The sequence below is a fragment of the Epinephelus moara genome, chromosome 5 (assembly GCF_006386435.1).
Source record: "Epinephelus moara isolate mb chromosome 5, YSFRI_EMoa_1.0, whole genome shotgun sequence".
NCBI lineage: Eukaryota > Metazoa > Chordata > Actinopteri > Perciformes > Serranidae > Epinephelus > Epinephelus moara.
The window spans coordinates 41085857-41108200 of NC_065510.1; the positions used below are offsets into that span (position 1 = coordinate 41085857).

General features: G+C 42.5%; 1 protein-coding gene across 2 annotated transcripts in view; it reads right to left on the minus strand.

Moving 5' to 3' along the window:
- dlc1 (DLC1 Rho GTPase activating protein) overlaps positions 1-22344 on the minus strand; it is a 126943-nt gene that overhangs the window by 25212 nt on the left and 79387 nt on the right. The window contains exon 1 of one of the 2 annotated variants that reach the window (XM_050044089.1): positions 4338-4642. The exons of the other annotated variant lie outside the window; for it this stretch is intronic. Within the exon in view, the coding sequence (XP_049900046.1) occupies positions 4338-4350 (13 nt within the window). The 5' untranslated portion in view covers positions 4351-4642. Of the gene's footprint in view, positions 1-4337; positions 4643-22344 lie in introns of those variants that run through there. 2 annotated transcript variants of the gene reach the window in all.

Below are 22344 nucleotides of genomic sequence, written 5' to 3' on the forward strand. Positions count from 1 at the left end.
GACAAGCAAGTTCTGAGTCAAGTCCCAATCCAAGACTGACAAGTCCCAAGTTAAAACAGGCAGTTCCCAAGTCTTAATTTTTTTGTTTTGTCTCGCAAACAAGTCATAAACCAAATGTAATGTCATCTAAACAACATAGTAATGTTAATTAAGCATTAGCTTGCTAACTATCATGATAGCCTCGACTTACTGTTCTTATACATCTTCAAATCATACTATTGGGAGCTGTTGCATCATCGTCTTTTTGAACTGCACATTTTGGATACTGCAATCATTTTTTTGTTGTCCACTACTAGTTTTTGTATGCAAACTAAAGTATCTTTGGTATCATCTTTTTCAACGTAATGTTAGTTCTTCATAGTGGGATTGGTTCAAATAAAGTGGATCTGGGTAATTAAGAGTCTGCTTGCTAGGAATGAATAGCATTAATGTTAGTTGATTCAGGAAATGAAGAGAAGTGAACTGATTTCTGGGTATTAAAATGACACATTTTTAAATCTTTTGGTTTGGGGAAGGTATCAAGCATTTTCAAGTCTCAAGGCTCAAGTCCAAGGGAAGTCACATGTTACTGGTGTTTAAGTCCAAGTCGAGTTGCAAGTCTTTTTTGATTTTGTCAAGTCTAAAGTCATCAAATTTGCGACGCAAGTTTGACTTGAGTCCAAGTCAAGTGACTAGAGTCACACCTCTGGTAACAAAGGATGAAAACTGATACAGATACATGTAGTTATTCTAAATTACACAGCAGTTCACAAAAATTTAGTTAGCATTCTGTCATTTTGACAGCAGTGACTATCAGGCTACGAGCCATAAGAGTCTTTTTCCTGACTGCAAAAAGTAACCTGCTAAATCAAACCTTTCTCCTGTTTGTGGTCTAGTTGGCTTGGTGACAGACAGACAAACAAACAGCTGGTTAGGTTAATACATGAATCTTAGTATAAGCCAGACCCTCTGGTCCTGCTGAGGGAGGCCACACAGGATGTCTGAAACATGTCCGTCAGGTGGGACAGAGAAACAGATGGATATGTGGCTAAAACCCAACTGGCCTCATAAGAACAAGATACATGGAATAAAATGTTAGGATCTCAGATTGTTTAGAGGCATTTTAAACTAGATGTATCATTCTGTGGACAGATATGCAGGCAAATCCCCTCAGTTGGAATGAAAAAAGATAGCTACACATTAGTTCTGGCTGATGTGAATGAGCAGAAACAACACAGTGAGACACACTCCCTCTCAGTGGGAAAGAAAGATGAGAGCGATTATCGGCTGATAACATGACTAATAAGAGCCAATCCGATGCTAATAGAGATTTCATATGGATCACAAGTGGCTTTTCTCCTGGAATTTGGCCAAAGCTGTGCTGCCAGTCAGTGTTAAGCCTTACTCACTGCCCAGCGGTATCCACTTCTAAAATTATCCATCATACTCTTTGCTTTCCTTTTCCCTGCTGTCACCCTCGTCTCCTCTGCTCTCTCTGCTTATTTCAATTCTGCTCACCCCTTCTCCTCTCTCCTTTCCTGTGGCAGGAAATTCTCACAATTGCCGGCCAAAGTTTCCCTCCATTGCAGGAGGCAGCAGGATCTGGCCTGGCCCAGTCTGAATACTGAGCTCCAGTGGGAGTTTGTTAGCAGCTAGCAAACAAAGGATGCTGCTCCCCGCCTCAAAGACTCTGTTGCATACATGGCAAACTGGAGGTCAAGAGTCTGAATACAGTTATCAAGACTAGGGCTGGCGTCTTTGAAGTTGGCAGATTGAGAAGAATGCTTGACTAACAACTGCTGTGAATTGACTTGGCTTATCTGGAATTACCCGCTCATCGCTGGGTCTCAAAGTGCCGCCTGTAAAAGAACCCAAAAGGCAGGCAGGGGGTTCTTATCAACCCCAGGTCTGAGTGGCTCCTTTCTGAAGGAGCTGCGAAGTGGCTCTAGACAGGTGATGTGATAAACCAGGCCAGACTCTTTGGCTCAGCACTAATCTACAACAAGCAAGGCCAGGAGCCTGGATGCTGCCAGTGTTTGTCCTTCACCTCAACAGTGACAAGGACAAACTCTTAAAGCATCCATGAACTTGATGAAAGTGATTCTGATTGATTCGTGATCTGACACCTTGTGAGACTATTTCATGAACGACAACAACATCCTTAACAGCTTGAATCTGTCTAATAGCATCAGGACAACTGGAGACAACAGCTTTTTTTAACGTGACCAATGTGAAATCCCTCCAGTACTCTTCTGGAATGCAAAGATGGCCGATAACAGATTTTCTTCCTGATGGCTATCATGTTTTCTGATTCCACGGTTGAGACAGCTGGTGCTTGCTGAGGGGGTCTGGCTGTTAGCTAAGTGAGACGATGCCAGGAATATCGCCATCTGGCTGGCCTTAAGCTCTGCTCTGATGACACACACACACACACACACACACACACACACACACAAAAGAAGCATGAGGTTACTACGAATGGTCCATTCCAGTCACAGGCAGACAGGGATGCATGGACACACACAGACATGCAAACACACAGCTGGTCCATATGGATCATCGCAGCACTAACCCCACAGGCCTCTGTGCTCCCTGCTGACAGATTTATGCTCACACAGAGAGTCCGAGCTGTGGATCAGGTGACCGGGCATATCCAAAGCCTCTGATAAGCCTTCCACAGCCAGGTGACAGCCTACCTGCCAGGGACCCCCCTTGATAGCTATCCATTCATAAACAGATCCCAGGACAGCCTGGTACCTTCAGCAGAGGGAAGGTAACAGCACAATTGAACACATGTGTCTCCTCGCATGGGGACATGAAGAAACAGTGTGCCAGCTGGATGTAAATCTTTCAGATAAGGCCCCAGCTCACTTCCTGTTTCACAAAGAGTGCAGTTTAGTGTGTTTCCTTCAGTTGCTCTTCTCCCAACACAAACACCAACTACTTAACCACCACCGGTTGAAAGAAACAGAGAATCTAAGTAGATAAAATAGGGAGAATAAAAGATTGTGGTTCCTAGTATTTCTGTATCTTTCTGTCACTCTGTATCTTTCAAAGAGTCACTCATGAAGTGTATGTGGAACAGAGTTGCAACAATTAATTGATTAGTTATTAACCAATAAATTAACCGCCAACTAATCTGAAAGGCAATTTATGACTGAGTAATTTTTGAAGAAGAAAAGGCCAAATTCTCTGATTCCAGCATCTTAAATGTAACATTTTCTGCTTTCTTTACTGCTCTATGACAGTACACTGAATATATCGGGTCCTGGGCTTAACAAGACATTTGAGGATGTCATCTTGGGCTTTGGGAGACACTGATGAACTTTTTTTTTTTTACCATTTTACAGACCAAAAAACGAATTGATTGATCAAGAAAAAAAAATCAACAGATTAACAATTAAAATAATCATTAGCATCTCTAGTGTGGAAGTATGGTGTCAGTGCCATACTGTCTCCACATTACTGACACTGTCTGTGTCTATGAGCACGTTCTCAATGGCTTTATGGCTCAACTGAACCTCTGCTGTGCTCCTATCTGTTCCAGACCTGAAATAGCTGATAAGGAGCTATGTGTTGGAACAAACAGTTAAAACAATTGAGTCAAAGAAGAGCCAAAGCCTGCAAATCAAGTTAAGCCTGCCAGCCGCTAGACTGAAAACTGGATTTTTACGCAGCCACAACACATCCACCTCAAGTCCCCCCTCCACAAAAGGTCGGCAGTCAGGCAAACGGCACAGGCACTTAAACAAACTGGGGGTACTAACATGGCAAACGTGTCGCGGACTGGTACCATACCGTCTGATAATCTTTCAAGACACAAAACACGACTTAACCTGAACATTCCAGTTCGCGACCCTGTTTCCACACACGGATCACAGTTTCATTTAATCCAGTTCAAACCGTCGAGTGCGCGCTGCGCTGCTGGAAGCTCCCCTGGGCTGTGCATAAGAGGGGAAAGACTTTTCTGTAAGTTAGGAGCCGCGCAGGGTCGTGCGTAACTCGGGAAAAGTCACAGGCAAAAGAAAACAGTTTTTAGTGAGTTGAGAACAGAGGTGAAGACACTGGAGACGCGGACTTTTATGCGCAAAGTGGGGGAGATTTCTTATCTGACAGCCCGCAGCGCTGCGCCCTAAAGACGGCTTAAAGAGTGTTTTACCTGAAGGTTTAAATTCAAACAAACATTCAGTATCTTAAATACTACAAGTAACCAACAATAAGGCGACTGATTATCCCTGCCAGTGAGCTTTACATCTCATGGATAAACAGGAATCTGCTTGATTGTATTGCCACATATTTACTTTAAACAATAAACCACAAACAATTAATTGAATGTAATGACTGAGGAATCTACTTACGTGTTAATATCATGTTTTAATGTCTCGGTCGTGACCAGCCTCAGCATAAACCCAAGTTCCCGGGTGCGCCCCGGCAGGCTGCGGCTGTCCACAGTCAGCTCTACTCCACAGTTAGGACGAAGCCCGCATGACAGATCCAGCGGAAAGAAAACTCAAACTATACAGTCGGCTTCAAATGTCCTGAGAGCGCTGCGCGAGACAGTAAATCCATGGTTATCATCTGATTTGGCTGCTATACACAGATTTCCACAATGCTTCAGATCCGTCCGACGCTGTGAGTCCCTGAATGAAGCGATCCCCGGCAGGAATGTGAATGGAGAGGAGTGATTCAAGCTTTAGGAATGGGCAACTCTGCTGTGGCTCCACCCCCACCTCCACCCGCTCCGCTGCTCCCCACCTGATATCTGAGGGCTGGACACACACAGGTCCGCTCAGAGCAACAGCAGGCTATCATGTGTGGGGAAGAAGTTTATAACGACTAGAATATAATGTCATAATAATGTGTCAAAGCGCACTGATCGTGAAACCAAATGGTTTCGTTTGATTTCTGGTCTGAGCTTCATCTAATAACTTCTGTTCATCCTCTTATTGCATATTTGATCTGATTTAATTCATTGATTTTACTTGTCTTTAAAAATGTGCCTACCAATCGCTGTATATAAAACCGAAAGTGATTAACTGTGCTCTGCGGGATTCTCCTCTGTTCATTTCAGCCCCTGGCTCGTCTAAGCCTCAGCCACCTCCCCTAACAGGCAGCAATAGACCCGGAGCATGATGTTCGTTTTGCATATCATTAGAAAATACTGGAGACAACTGAGAGACGCTCTTTTGTGACGGGAGATTAGTCTGAAAAGCGCAAGTGGCGCAGTGAAAAGAGAACTGTTGCAGGTATGGTAATGCCTTTGCCCCAGCCCCTGTGCACGGGGAGCATGACGCACGTACAGGATGACTCCATAATAGCACAGTCAGTCCTAGATTCAGATTTTCGGAAATCTTGATGATGTAAACACTTTAATAGAACTACACTTTAATCTCACTTTGTAGACATAAACAAATACGTTAATTCAATTACCATAGTATCTCTCCATCCACCCATCCATCCGTGTCCATCCACTTAGCCGGGGGCAGCAGGCTGTGCAAAGTACTCCATTACTTTGCAACAGTACTAGGCCTACAGTACAGTACTACAATACTATACAGTACAGTACTACTGTAACACAAGGCAGTAATTATAATGTATAGTGGGTTGGGGGGGCATGGCTCATGGCTCATGGGCATATTCACCAAATGTTCATATTTTTATGACATTATATTTGTCAGATAACCCATGTGAAATCCACAGACTGTATAATGAAGATGGACGACATGGCAGCTCCCCTAAAATGAAGCCAAAACATCTCAATCGCCCCCTAGTGGCTGGCTGCAATACAGGTCATAAGTCCCGCCCCTTCCACGTTAGCATTTAAGTAGTTCTTATCATGCTAGTTGTTTGTTAAAGTGTTCATCTTCCTTGGAGAGGCAGGGGGGGGGGGTCATGATTGACAGCTGTGTGTACCACTCAGTGTGCTTGCAAATCAATGGCACTCATGGCAATTGGTGGGACGGATGCATTGACAGGAAGTTCATACCATGCAAATTGCTACTGCACAGACTGGCTCCAAATGGCGTCACCAACGCAAGATTGCAGCAGCCGTATCTGGGATATTTTGGCTTCGTTTTTGGGGCAGACCCTGCAGCTGATTTAGTCCCCCCCAATGCTGACTCCATGGCTATGGCCTTGCTATAACAATAGGATGAACCTACATTTGCAAGGGGTTAGTTATTTCTACCTCTACTGCTACGCTTCATCCCCCCCCCCCCCCCCCCCCCCCACCAGAATAAAAGTGTTGTTTTCATGCAGCTATATAATTTGGGGGGGGGTCTCACATTGCTCATTTGTAATTGGTCTATTTCAAAACAGTCTGCCCAGTTTCCACCTCTTCCTTTCAGGAACCTTAATCCACAGTTTTCTAGAACTCCTCAATGATGTCAACATTTGGCATCATCTAGCTCTGTGTTATTGCCATGGTAACACACAGGCGCTGAGGTGGTGCAAAAAGGGAAAGCCAGACGAGTCACCGTGTGGCAGGGAAAGACATGTAATCCAAAGCTTGGACTGTGAGGAAGGGAAAGGATGATGCAGAAAATCCTGGCTAAATGTGCTGTCTGTTGTTGGCTGCCACAGCGGTCCCAGCTGACTGAGGAGTCACAAGTGATTCACCCAAAAGAGATCCTGCCAGCTATTAAAGTGAGCAAAATCATGAGTCTGAGAGTCCCACCCTCTGGTGGGAGTCATTTGAAATGTTTGCCCAGAGGCCCCAGCTTAAAACCTGTTGAAATACAGTGGATTTTCATATGCTTTACATCTGTAATTAATGTTGACAGCACTTTTCATTCAGCACCACGCCTCTAAAATCCCAAATAAGTGCATTTGGTTTTCTGTTATTGGAGTTTGTTCAACAGAGCGATGCCTACCATACAGTACAAGACTTTCAAAGACTACAGTCTGACACCCTCTCACATCTAAAGACAGTGTGAGTTTTAGTCACACACTAAAAGACTTTGCAAAGACTGGAGATCTTGCAGGGGTTCTAATTTGCAAGATTACAGCTAGATTTCTTTGTGAGATTATTTTCCATCCTCCTCCTTTTTGAAAATATTAAGCCAAACTCCCTTTAAGATATACAACATATTAACGATTACTCACATGTCCACAAAAACACGATTCTAGAAACACAAGCTAAAACAGGCTGTTCTAACAAATTTTTCGTATGTTTTCCTAAGAAAAACCAACACACCCAAATTTGTACATATCCCATGTATTATGAAAGGCTGCGAACACATGACCGATGATGGCAGTGATCGAGGAAGCAAACCCGAGCACTTCTAAGGGGGCAGGTTGGGGTGGTGGATGGGTCAAAAAAAGACACTCGCCCGGGACTTTTCCCTGGAGTAGCGTGTTCGGATCCGTGTGAACTTTCAATGAACTCTGAGTCATGTAAAGGTACGTCCTCACCATGTTTCTTTTCCTAAACCTAACCACAGTAACTTTTATTGCTTTAACCTAACCTCCATGACTTTAATTACACAACTGTACATTAAGGACGTAACATCACTTGTGGGGCGCAAATTCGTAAGATATCATGTGAACTGTAGAACCATTCTATGAGAATACGTTGGATAAAAGGCTTCATATGTCGACAGTATACTTCTCAATTCTGCATTAATTTATGAGTGCTGGCTGGCAGATCTGATGCACGCTGAATTAAACACCAACCCTTGTTCCATCCACAGCTCTACCAGTTTTTCTCCTTTTACACAGTCCAAGAGAACTAACTTGTCCACGTTCTTCCGCCTCCCCAGAGTCCCCCCCATCTTACTTACCTGGTTTGCTGTTTCCTGTTTGGTGCTGGAGAGAGCACAGCTATTGGTTATTGACAATGTTCAAGTCATTGAACTGCAGTATTTGCATGAACTAAGACTAAAAACTTATGATAATATTGAACATTTTGTTGGAACGTCACGACTAGAAAAAGATTGACTTTAGACAGCGTGGACTGAGTTTTATGACCAACTTACACCAAATGATTGAGATCATGGGACTGCGCACAAACTGATACAAAACTCATGATTTTACGCCAACATTGAAAATTGGTCTGCGACAATGAAATCGCTTGAAAAATCGTTTGATGCAAGGCCGTCATTAGACGTTTTTGGTGTTCAATTGAATCCAAACTTAAGTAAATTCACAATGTGAGTGAAAAAAAGTGGTTGATTTTGCAGCTATTATTTTTATCTGCACATACAGAGGAGTCTGTGGGAACCCAAACAGAAGTAAAGCCAAAGGCAACAAAACACAACAAGCAGCTTTTCAAAAACTGAATGCAGCCTGAAAGAAAGCAAAGTTTCCTGATTTCTCGGAATAAGATCAGGAAATATTCCACGAAAGAGTAAGTAAACAATACTATGAATCCGACAATTCAGGATCAACTTTCAATACAGCTGATACTTTAAAGTATTTAACATCTGCTGCCGCAAACACATTTTGGCCAAAATGTCTTGTGCTTTGCTGCCATGTATTCATCCAGCTCAAGCATAAGCACATCACAAATCAAATAATACCGTGGAAAACATGCTCTGCTAAGTTCATAAATGGAGGTGTTTTTATCAGAAATATGTAACCTGAAGGGAGGGAGAATGATAATTATGGTCTGTTAGTGTGTGTGTGAGAAAGAGAGGGATAGGGGATGGATAGAGAGAGAGAAAGCAAAGAGAGGAAGGAGAGATGAAGAGAGATTACCAAACAAGGCCAAATCCCTGAGCCACAAAACCCGACCACCCAGGGGCTGCACCCAAAACCCCAACCCAAAGCTACCCTCCGCTGAGATGGGTCAACAGCCCAGCGTGGAGTTGAGGGGGTTTGCGCTCTCAAGTTGTTTTGTGGTGATAAATACACAATAACGCTGGTGACTGTTGATGAACGTGTGTGGTAAAGTGTGAAAGATCAGACGTGCAGACTGCGGCTGCTGCCAGTCGCCCCAGGGCAAATGAGTGTGTCTCTTTAGAGTGTCTACAATTTTCATTCATCAAAGCTCACCAGAGTCAGGCTCACTTGTTTGGCTTATGATTCAGATACAGATCAAATACACACGGGTATAATGAGGGCTTTGGACAAAAGAGAGGAAACGAGGAGATGCATCAGTGTTACAGCACACAGACACGAGGGATTAAGTCTGCATTAAATGCAACTTTTCCCTGGAAAGGGAATCAAAATAAACACTTTTACCTTGAAGGCATATCATAAGGGAAGTTTCAGTGGATTATCTCGTGATTCATCGTAAATTTTACTCATGTCTCTAGCTGTTCTTAATTATGACTACTATTTTGAAACACAAAATAAACCGCAGTCGTTTGATTTGAATCAAATTGGTCTTGTTTGCCTCATCAACATGTTGCTGCTGGGTTGTTGGGTGAAGCTACTGTTGTAGGTTGTAAACTTTACAGTGTCACCTCTGACCCTGAGACACCGAGAGGGGCTGAAAGAGGAAAGAAGAGGAAGCAAGGGTGAAAAATGATAAAATAATAATAAATTTAAAAAAAAAATGAGATAGCGATAGACAGAACTAAAGAGACAAAGGTAAGGTTAAACACAAAAAAGACAAAAAAGTAAACACAAATTGAGAGAAAGATGAAAGATTTTCCCCCACCATGGAGAGCCTTCCTCTGGGCTTGCCCTGGGGTTTATGCTCCCCTCTTCTACCACTCCTAACCCCAAACAGCGGGGCCAGGTGAGGGTCAGCGGACGGACGTGTCAGTCCAACACAAACACCCAAGGCCATGTCAACAAAGGCTTACTAAAGAGATAACCAAATTATGGGTCTGCAAAGGTCATACCGGCCATCCTGAAATAGAGCTGAACATGTTAGGTGTGTGTGTCTAAGCGTCTGAATGACTATAATCTGATCTTCTTTTTGAGGTTGAGAATTTCAGAGAATAAGGCCATAAAGATGCTTTCTATAACAGACAGAGTACCCATAAAGTAGGGAGAGGCATTTATGTTTTTATTACAATGCTACTTTTCAATGCACTGTGTGTGTGAGTGCATGTGAGACCGTGTGTGTGTTTTATACAGAAGCAAGGTACTGCAACCGTCCCTGAAGCTTGAATCTAAAATGCCTCCAGTGACAAGCGTGTGTCTTCTGCCTTTCACTGATGCAGTGTGAGATAATGAGTTTCACTGCTGTGGGTGTGAGCGTGTGTGCATGAGGGTGAGGGAGTGAAGGGGAGTGAGACAGAAGAGGGAGGGGAATAATCTTTTCATAACAGGAATCTCCAGAAATAGCTCATCCATGGTCTTGGGGATCAGCCTAATAAGACACTGATTAGAGAGAGAGAAAGAGGGAGAGAGCATGTGCTTCCATACACACAATAGCAAGGAGGAAGTGCGGGGAGACAGAGGCTCGGGGCCAGCACACACACAAACACACACACAAACAAAGGAAGTGTGAAGCAGACAGCGGACCAAATGCCTTGCCGACACCCTCTCCGGGCTTTGATGGACTGACCACGATCACAATAGAGGCAGGAGGCTGACACACATACACTTACACAAACAATGGATGTGTGCTGTACCGCTATGTATTTTTCATGCAGGTGGTGGGGTGCAAAAACGCATTACGGTGGATCATCCATCTATCATTGAACTTTTACTTGTCGAGCACAGCAGTAAAAGTCTATTTACAATATGGCACAAGAACAAAAAAAAGCAAAAAAAAACAAAGCACTGTGTAGGGATAATGGGATTTTAAGTGATAGAGCCTTGTGTATGTCTGTTCTTGCATGCACATACACATTATTTCAGGTTGGACAAAAAAGCTAGCACAAGATTTCACAAACAAAACAAAGTGCATCAAGTCTCACACTGAGTGAAGCTCAGGAGCAATTTTCTGTTTCAGAATCTTGCCCAAGGATACTTCGACATTCGGAGGAGGAGCGGGATCAATTGGGGATCACAGCTGTGAATGGTGAAGTTCAGGAAAAATTAAATGTATCGCTACAAATTTTTTTCAACTGCGGCTGCTCATTAGTTAGTGGCATGTCATGCTGCTGCCAGTGAACTATTGGGGTCTGGTAGGGTTGAATACATTTTGGATTGTGACAAATTATTCTGTGGTCTATTAGGATTGGTTTGAGTTTTGAGTCGGCCGACACGTAGAGATTTATCTCTATTTGGAACAGGTTTGACTGTACCTTTAAGAATTTTCCAAATGTTTTCCATGGGTGCATTTTAGTGTTGTCACGATACTGGAATTTCTTACTTTGATAAAATACCTTGACAAATGTTGATATTTGGTACCATTTTTGATACCACAGTGAAAAATTGATACTGAGGGCAAATCTTTATACAACAAGGCTATAACATGACAATGTCTTTCCTTTTTTGGTTGGGAGCAGTGAACAGCAGAATGACTGTAATAAACATTAACAATAAGAGAGAGCAAGAAAGCCCAGCTGACACCAGTGTATCCATACTGCGGGAAATGAGTATAGAAAGTGTGTCAAATATTCAGAATTGATATGTATCAAAAATTATGGTTTTTCAGAGTACTAATGCATTTCGAATCAGGTAAAAAGTTCATGTACAGTTGCAAATGTCTAAGCGTAGGAGAACCAGAATCTGCTAAAAAGGTGCATTTCTTTATCCAGTGGACTGTAAATCTTTCAGACTGACATGTCAAAGGAGTTCTATTACTGTTTTCTTGTAAAGCACTACCACATGTGGCCTCTGCTCAGCCTTGGCTTTCAGACAATGGCTGAGAGAACTATTGGCCAACATTAATGTGTACATGCTAAAGCAAACAGTGGGTAAGTTAACACACACACACACTTAAATACAAAAATGTGCACAGTGTTAAATACACACGTGTGCAAGGAAAAGTGCTTTTAAGGCCCGTTTCCACTGAAGAAGTTCCTGGTAGTATTTGGAGAACAGGAACTTTACAGGAACGTCCTCTCGCTCAGCCCTCTCAACCGCCGTGTCTCCACTGTGCGGCAGAGTAGGAGGAAGGTTCCTGTAAAGTAACATGGCTCTGGATGTGGCGTAATCATTGCGCGACCATTTTGACCGGGGGGGCGTGGCAAAGAAACAAACAAAGAAGAACAACAACAAAGAAGAAGAAGCAGAAGTACAAAGCAGAAGTAAGAAGAAGAAAGCAGACAAAAGAAAGACGATTATCAACATGGAAGGAGCTGAGGTGGTTGCTGGGTTTCTGGTGTGTCTCTTCGTTTACACGGCGGTGGAAGCTATGAACGAGAGCTGCTGAGTTTTAAAAATGCCGGCTATTTTGTCGTTTTCTGTTGAAGTCACATCCTGCCTTGAGTATATCCAGTCAGCACCAAGTAATCCCCAAGCCCCAGCCAGGAGTTTCTCGGGGCCGTTCTGAGTACCTACTCCGAGCGATCAAACAGGAAACTCTCTATGTCACCAACTTCATAAAATGTCTTCTGGGTGGCATAATGTAGTTAAATACTGCATATGAAAATTGCTCTGTTTGTTCAGTCACACTGACCCTGTCAAACATTTAGAGCTTTCCACAATGTTGAAAAAGGAGATTTTTAGCTCTCTAATGATATAAGTATTGTTTTCAATATTAAGAAAAATACGTCACATTACATAATGACTGTCACCGAGCCCTGATTTTAACAAAAAGGCCTTTACAGTTTGTAGTACAAGGGCCGCCAGGATACCTAACAGAACCTGTTGGCCATCCAAACTAGGAGCACATGCTGTACTGCTGGGGCTGTTCCAAGGTGAAAAATACACAGAAAAGCTTGGTACACTTTTATTTTGTAGCCAGCAAGGTAACAAAAGCAAGCATAGCCAACATCAGGGTGCAGGAAGAAGACAAAATATTGTGCATGTCAGGAGAACTGCGGTCTTTGACAAACAAAGTTACCATACAGAGTGCAACAGTATTCACAACTTGGATCCATTTCATTAAAAACCTTTTGATTCTTTTAATTTTGGACCCTTATGGACTAAAGGAATATAAATAATTGAGAAATGGACGTAGGGCTAGGCCATACGGAGAAAATCAAATATCACAACATTTTTTAACAAATACCTCAATATTTATATTACGACAATATTATAGGTTTGACTTTTGGTGCTTTCACAAAATACACAATGAGATTTTTGATAAATTATCATCAGTAATATGGATGTAATGACTCAGCGGGTAAAGGCAAATAATACAACAGCTAGAACAGTCTAGTAAGTTCAGAAAACTACATCATTTTACTGCAATGCAGCCTTTAAAACCAGTTATTACCATCAACATCTATGGTAATCTATGCAGATGACATCTGTCTGGCCTTCCAAGCACCAGACTTTGGTTCACTTGAGTGTGTGCTCAATGAGGACCTCGCCAAACTCGACCAGTACTGCAAAACCTGGCGCCTAAAACCAAGCCCAGCAAAAACAGTCTCCAGTGTGGTCCACCTCCACAACGCTGAAGCTGCCAGAGAACTGAACATCCACCTGAGCGGACTAAAACTGAAGCACGCCCCCACTCCAACTTACCTTGGAGTGACCCTTGACAGGACCCTACCCTTCAAGGAACATCTTAAAGGGACGGCAGCTAAGGTGAAGTCCAGAAATAACCTGCTCTGCAAGCTTGCTGGCTCAAAATGGGGGGCAGAAGCCCCCACACTGCGCACCTCAGCGCTGGCCCTGGCATACTCCTCAGCAGAATATTGTGCTCCTGTTTGGTCCAGGTCACCCCATACACACCATGTGGACACCCAACTCAACACAACCATGAGGATCACACACCATGTGGACACCCAACTCAACACAACCATGAGGATCATCACCGGGACAATCCGCTCAACACCACTCCCCTGGCTCCCCATCCTATCAAACATAGCCCCTCCACACATCCGGCGAGTAGCCTTCACTCAAAGGATAATCCAAAAGGTCAAAGACTCCCCTCATCTACCAATCTACACAGACATTTTCAACCCACCCACTGCCCGACTTCCATCTAGACATCCAATTTGGAAGAGTCCCCCGCCAGCTGACTTTACCATCCAATCAGCTTGGGAAAAGGAATGGGAGTCCAAAGACGTCCCAAACAAACATCTGGTGGCAGACCCCACCCTGCTGGTCCCTGGCACCAACCTCCCAAGGAGACAGTGTTCAACCCTAAACAGATTCAGGACTGGACATGGCCCCTGCCTGGCCAGCCTTCACAAGTGGGGCAGCAGCTCAAGCTCACTTTGTGCTTGTGGAGAGGAGCAAACAATGCAACACATCATTGAAGCTTGCCCTCTACAAAGACTTGAAAGGGGGCTTAGTCACCCTCCATACAGCAGATCAGACGGCAACTGTTTGGCTGAAGGACTTTGCATTCGCTAAATAAAATAAATTGATAGTGTGCCTACAGCCCCATACTGTCATTTACCTGTACAGATGAAGCCACAGATAGTTATTCATCCTAAAAAACATTTTTTATTTTAGGCAAAATCTTCAATTTTTTACTGACTTCAAAGGCCCATTACTCTGTCTCTGTTAAATGTGGCCTCCAATGACTTCAATTCATGAAGAACTTTGGCCCTTTTTTAATTCTTTGTTCACTGTGGAGGCATGAGAGAAAAATAAAGTTTTCTTTATGAATTCAAGGTAAAGTGGAGAGTAACTGATATACAATTTTGCGGTAAAGTGTTCCTTTAAGTCAGCTAACATTAGCCACGAGTATAAGGATTTTCTGCTGTCTATCACTGTATACAAATTTAACCTTTATAAAATAAATATCTTTTCGGATTCTGAACTTTTGGTCGGACAGAGGAAGCAATCTGATGATGACGTCCGGGACTTTACGGAGTAATGTCCATTTTTCACAAATTTCTGAAACTCTATTGACCAACACATGAATTAAAAAATAACTGACCAACTATTTAAAAACAATGTTGCCAATTTTGCCATTTTTAACATATAAAGAAGAGTACAGTGTTGGGATGAGTGTAACATACCGTTCTGCTGCATCAGAGTCTCTCTTTCTTCCTTCGACAGTGAGTGATATGGTTTGTATCCACAGCCCTGCCCCGTAAGCTCCTTGCATTTCTCATCAAACCTCTTTTTGTGATGTGGGGGGATGAACTGGTAGAGGCCTGTGACACAGTAACTGCATTATCAACCAGTCAAAACGTTAACATGGAAAGACAAAGACACACTGTCTGAATGCTCAGGCAAAAACAAGTACACTATAGATATTACTATTATTTCCAGCAATATTTGACCCTGCTTTCTGAGAAAACAAAATGGGTTTATGGATCGTGCAACATTTGAAACAGACAGTAAACTGAATTAACTTAGGACAGCACCACAGAGACCAAGCTTTGAATGAGTATAAACTAAACTGAAACAAACATTTTGTCTTAGAAAATCATGGTGGCTCTGCTTGCATCACTCTACGGCCCACCTTTTGTACAATCCTTGGTTGACTGGCTGTTTTATAGCTTGCAGAGCTGTGTGCTAATAGTGATATAACAGTGTGAAAGGCCACATCTGTGGCATGACATCAAACAACTTCATTTGCCAATTTGCACCATGTGAACACAATATAAATGATGAAGATTACAACAAGATTTTGTGATAGGGTCCATCTACAAGACAGGACCACAAAAATGTAGGTAACAATGTACCTTTGTTGGCACACCTCAGGTTAATTATTGCGAAATCTGCAATTAATCAAATTATGTGCAAATAACTGACACACTGATAACATTTTGAGTTTAAGCCCCTGGGGCAGTCACCTGCTTTGCACCCAGTCGGAAATCCAGCCTTGCTCCTGAGTGATGCAGAAAATGTCACAGACCTGTACACTAAAATTAATCCAATACAACAGTCCAGTAAGACCAAGAGTCTATTGTCTTAGTCTGTGGCAGGTATTTGTTCATAAACTTCAAAAGAAGGACCAAGTGTGCCCACATCAAGGCAAAAATACTCAGGTGCAAGGCAAAACAAAGTTCATTGCAGAGCACAAAGGAAGATCTTGTACATCGAAAACCTGCCTTAAAAAGAGAAAGAGAGAAATAAACTATTTATTTGGAGCCTACAGTGTGAAGATCTCCTTTGTGCTCTTTGGTCATAAGCCAAAAATTAGACTTGTGACCTGATAGTGGTGCTAGATGGAAAGTCAGAGGATCAAAGTTAGTAAAATTCATCCTGAGGGGAACGTGAATGTCTAAACTTCAGTTCATTACAATCCATCCAACAGTTGTTGATATTTATGTCTAGACCAAAGTGGTGGACAGACAGACAGACCAACATTGCCATCCCTAGAGCCATGCTGCTGACATTGGCTAAAAGGAAGCTGACGATCGTCTGACGAGGCTGTAGTCTGTGAAGCTGTTGTACTGAAACACTGTAGGCCATTTTAAATACTTTTGCTCCTCCATTAATGTAAATGATGTGAACAGAATATTAGAAACACTTCGGGGACTGTCTCAAACCCTGCTATGCAATGGAGTCACAAAACCATCTACAGTGGTGTCTCAAAATGTTGCACGTCGTAATTATGGTAGGTCTGTTGTATTACACAGAGTTATGCAACAGTAAGCTCCAACCGAGCAATCTGATTGGACAGGAGGCATTCCATAAGTGCTAATATAATTATAACTATATTGTTTATCAGCAAGGTTGTGATTATCTTTGGCACGTGGCCTGTGGCCTCATGCTTACAACAGTATCACAACCGTGCAGACATACAGTACAACAGCACTCCCTCTTGTGTAATATTGCTTAATTATATTATATAGTAAAACCCTGTTTCCAAAAGGTTGGGATGGTGTGAAAAAATTAAATAAAAACAAGAGTGCAATGATTTACACATATATTCAACCAAAGACAGTCCAAAGACAATAAATTCAATGTTCAAACTGGTCAATTTTACTGTTTTTTTGTAAATATACACTCACTCTGAATTTGATGCCTGCTTTCAAAAAAGTTGGGACAGGAGTATGTTTACCACTGTGTGATTCTACCTTTTCATTTAGCAACACTCAGTACGTGTTTGGGAACTGAGGACACCAATTACTGAAGTGAAATTCTTTCCCATTCTTGCTTGATATACGACTTCAGTTGGTCAGCTCTCTGTTGTTTTGTGCTTTATACTGTTGCACACATCTTCAATGGTGTGTGAATGACGATGTCTACAGTCTGGACTGCAGGCAGGCCAGTCTAGTACCTGCACTCTTTTACTACGAAGCCACGCTGTTGTGACACATGCAGAATGTGTCTCATTGTCTTGCTGGAATAAACAACGATGTCCCTGAAAAAGATGTTATCTGGATGGCAGCCTAAGTTGCTCTAAAACCTGTATGCTCCTTTCAGTTGTAACGGAGCCAAAGCCACAGGCATTCAATGTTGGTTTTCAGTCTTGCCCTTTATGTGCAGAGATTTTTCAGATGTTTCAAACCCAATCATAATACTACTACCTTTTACCAGTTAACCTGTCGAATGTTCCAGGTGTTTTGTGAGCATTCCAAAACTTCTCCTGTCTTTTGTTGCCATGTCCCAACTTTTATGGAATGTGTTGCAGGCATCAAATTCAGAATGAGTGCAAATTAAAAAAACAAAAAACAAACAAACAGAAAAAAACAACAACAATAGAGTTTATTAGTCTGAACTTTAAACATCTTGTCTTTTTGCTGCATTTAATTGAATATAGGTTGAAAAAGATTTACAAATCATTGCATTGTTTTTATCTGTGTTTTACACAGCGTACCAACTTTTTTGGAATTGCGGTTGCACATTTGTTGCTATTTTCTGGTTGCTTGGTGAAAGATTTGGGTGGTGCTTCCAAAGATGCTTCCAAATCAGTGTATACGTGCAAGCTGCTGTTCACTACACCAAAAGGCTTACCCCGGAGCAGACTGTGAGTGTTAGTGTCCTCAGTTAAGACAGCTGTCTCAGTGAACAAGACGTCCAGGTTTTTATTCTTCTTGTAGGTCTGCAGAGCCTGTATGATGTGGTCAAAGCTGATCTGGCTCAGTGACTTCTTCATCTCTCCCAGGAAATTTTTAACTCTGCTGGCTGAACCATCCTCAGAGACATCCTTCGACACGCACGTTTTCTGCAACAAGGATGGAGAAAACTCTGCTCACAACTGCAGTAGACACTGCAATATTTTTATATAAATAAAGAACAATCAAAAGATATCAGCAGCACCACAAATCTGACTTAATCACTAAGAATTGTCTGTAATTAAGTAAGTAATTTTATAAACAACCACCATGCATTTGGATGGTCCTGTCCTTAAAACTATCAGCTACTATAGATAAATAATATATATATATATACACACACACACACACATATATATNATCCGGCGGGTAGCCTTCACTCAAAGGATGCTCCAAAAGGTCAAAGACTCCCCTCATCTACCAATCTACACAGACATTTTCAACCCACCCACTGCCCGACTTCCATCTAGACGTCCAATTTGGAAGAATCCTCCGTCAGCTGACTTTACCATCCAATCAGCTTGGGAAAAGGAATGGGAGTCCAAAGACGTCCCAAAAAAACATCTGGTGGCAGACCCCACCCTGCTGGTCCCTGGCACCAACCTCCCAAGGAGACAGTGGTCAACCCTAAACAGATTCAGGACTGGACATGGCCCCTGCCTGGCCAGCCTTCACAAGTGGGGCAGCAGCTCAAGCTCACTTTGTGCTTGTGGAGAGGAGCAAACAATGCAACACATCATTGAAGCTTGTCCTCTACAAAGACTTGAAGGAGGCTTAGTCACCCTCCATACAGCAGATCAGACGGCAACTGTTTGGCTGAAGGACTTTGCATTCGCTAAATAAATAAACCATCAATATTATCATCTCATATTCTCATATCAATATATATCTATATAATAGTGATATATTGTCCAGCCCTAAATGGACACATACAGTATTCTGCCTGGCTGGAGCCTATCCCAGCTGACACTGGGTGAGAGGTGCGGTACACCGTGGACAGGCTGCCCGACTATCAGAGGGCTGACACATAGAGACAGACAACCATTCACACTCACATCTACAGGCAATTCAGAGTCACCAATTAACCTGCATGTCTTTGGACTGTGGGAGGAAGCCGGAGAACTCGGAGAAAACCCATGCTGAAACAAAGAGAACATGCAAACCCCACAGAGGGGTCCCAGCCAGCTGGTGGATTTGAACCTAGAACCTTCTTGCTGTGAGGCGACAGCGCTAACCACTGCACCACCATGCCGCCAACCCATGACTTTGCTTATTTTAAATCAAACAAAGCCCCAAAATGACCAAAAATCGAGACGTTGACATAAAGCCATGTTTATCTAGAAATGAGCCATTGCGACATCTGACTGATTTTGACACAGCAAACCACAAATAGTCTTCTATAAAACAGAGCCACTAATATCTTGAGAACACTGTTCATAAAGGAAACTCTGAATCTCTTGGAAATCTGCTGATCAGAAGCTCTCTCTTATGTCCTGATCAAGATAAAGAAGTGCGACAAAAGAATACACACACACACACACACACACACACACACACAGACACAAACACAGACACACACACACACAGACACACACACACACACACACACACACAGCTCCAGATTACTGCTCATATTTTTCTTATTAGTCATGCACGGGGAAAGCAGATTAGTGACGGTTTGCTGTAGGGTGAGAGAAGGATGGCAGAGGAAGAGCAGAACCAGAGGGTTATTGTTGGAGGTTTTGGAAAAAGACAGAGAAAGAATTGACATTAAAAGTTGCATTTAAAGGATAAAAACAGAGTGAAACAGGTTGGGAGTAAACATTATATATGTCCATGTCCACTAAATCTAATGAGATGAGACTGAAGAAAACAAACAAACTGTAAAACGCAAAGATACAGTAGAAAGTGGCAGGCTTCACTGAGTGTGTTACGTGTAACATGTCAGGCATGTGGAAACCTCTATTCCCATTTTTAAATGCTGTATAAACTGTTGTGGTTTTTCTGCAAACGCTGGTTGATTACTCCCATTAATCTCACTGCTAAGACTCCGAAACAACATTTTATGGTAAAGTGCAGTTGTTACTGGCCTATGAGTGAATGAATCAAGCGGGTTTGATTTATTTCCTCAGGCTCTAACACACAGCAAACGCATTTCAACACAAAAAGAGTTACTGTGTGTGTGTGTGTGTGTGTGTGTGTGTGTGTGTGTGTGTGTGTGTGTGTGTGTGACCACATTTTCTAAGAATTACAAGAGGTGGAGGTCTGCCTGGGAAACCAACTGAATACTTGGGGAGTGGTTAATGATGCCAACCATATGGTTGTGAAATGAGCACACAGCAACATTTTGAGCTGTGCTGGAAATTTCCAGAATTCCTTTTCCAAACCAAGTGTGGTATAATAATCACAGTTTGGAATAATATTGTGCTCCACAGTGCCCGCTTTTCCAAACAGAACACGTTGGTTCATCAGCTTCATCAAAATAAGTCAAACAGGATCATGTCTTATTCATCTCATATGACTTTAATGATCACAAAACTAACACCAAAATACTGTTTCTTGTAAATGATTGTTTAAGTTGTTCTGCTTGCCAAACTTGGCCTAAGACTTCTTCAAATGGCTGTTTGAGGCTGCCTCCAGAAATCAGTTAATCCCCATACACCCCCATGTTTAAACACCCAACTTTACAGAAGAAATAAACATGTTTACAGCCTGGCACAAGAAACGGTTTTGGTCTCTATAGTTAATTTTTCATGACTTCATCACTTCACATTTCATTAAGGCTCAAAGTTACGCATAATTAAGGGCGGCCCATTTTGACAGGCTGTCTGCTGATAGTGCTCCTCCATGGTGCCAGCCTCTCCCCAAATATGGTTACTTCTGGCTCAAAAAAACAAAACAAGATAGCGACAGTGGAAATGCTGACCTCAAGACTTCAAAATGGGAGTCCACTAACCAATGGGCGACGTCACAGTAGCTACATCCATTATTTTTACAGTCTATGGTTTGGAGCAGGAAAAAGCTGATAGCTGATTAATCAGCCAATACCGTCCCGCCACCCCAGTATGGAAACCATGTTTTGCCGAAAACAATGAAAACAAGTTTGTAAAACATCCTATTGGCACAGATTAATCAGCCGAACCAATAAATCAGTCGACCTCTTCTTGCAAGTGCTCAGAAAAAAATCGAAATCTGAAAATCTACAACTCTGCTGATGAAGATCATGTGATATCATCAAAGGCTTCAGAGCAACTTTTAAATGGTCCCTGAGGTAAGACTGCTTTGTCAACAACATATTCCCTGCTTTGATGGCAACCACATGCTTATCACAATGGGTTCTGGTGCAGATTTGATCTAATTAAAGCTACGTCAGGTTTTAGAACAACCATCCTCTGGCAAAAAAATGCAATGACAGCAGTCCCTAAGAATGTAATGTCTGTTGATATCGTCTGACATCATGATGAACTGTTCTGGATTGAGACAGAGTTGGCATACGGCTAGAGGAGTTGGCATGGGTGTCAAACGTATGCCAGCTACCTTTCAGCAGCAATGAATCATGGGGCCTTGGGTGCAAGATTTAAGCTGCAATGAGATGATGAGCCCTGCAGCAATACTGTGTTGGGTTAAGTTTGTCTGAATGAGGTACAAGGTGGGAGTGGATGGATGTTGGTAATGCCAAGGAGATAAGAGATATTTGATATCAAGGTGAAATAATTGGTGCACGTGTGTGTGTGTGTGTGTGTGTGTGTGTTGGTGGATAGAGGCATTTTTTCTGTTTGTGTGAGTGGTATGTTATTATCTTTTAAAAATATGTCTGTGTGTCCTGCATGTGCACGTCCACCCTGAGGTGTCCAATAACACCTTTGACAATAGAAAGTGTAGAACTCTCTTCCCTCTTCTATTTTCTTTCCTGTTTTTGACTTTTGTCATGGAGTCCTAGACATGTGGAGCGAAGACCAAATTCCAAAGTACCATATGTCCGTTCTTGCTCTGTGCAGAATCAGCCAGTGAGTAACGCAGGAAGTTGATGCTTTAGTCTTCCCTGCCCTGACCCGTGACCCCCTTTGCACCCTGACCTCTAGCGAGCCACGTGACAAACCATGCAGACATCCAAGCTGTCATGACAAACACAAACCAGGTTCAGCGGAGAGATTATCGCTGATCCCAAGGCTCCTTTGCAAAAGTGCACCGAGCAGGTTTGAATTTCAGAGTGATTTCTTCCAGTTCCTAACTTAATACAGCTCCTGTGTCTTGTGTCGTTTTTCAGAAGATAAGATATGGGCAGAGCGCCACTGTACATCAAAGAGAGACGGGATCAAGGACAGACACACCATGACAAATCCTTTACCAAACCAAAAATATTATAAGTGCCTCAAATCAATTCCTCATCTTTTCCTTATTGTAGACAACCCTGATTTTTTGACACTGCGTGAGACAAGAT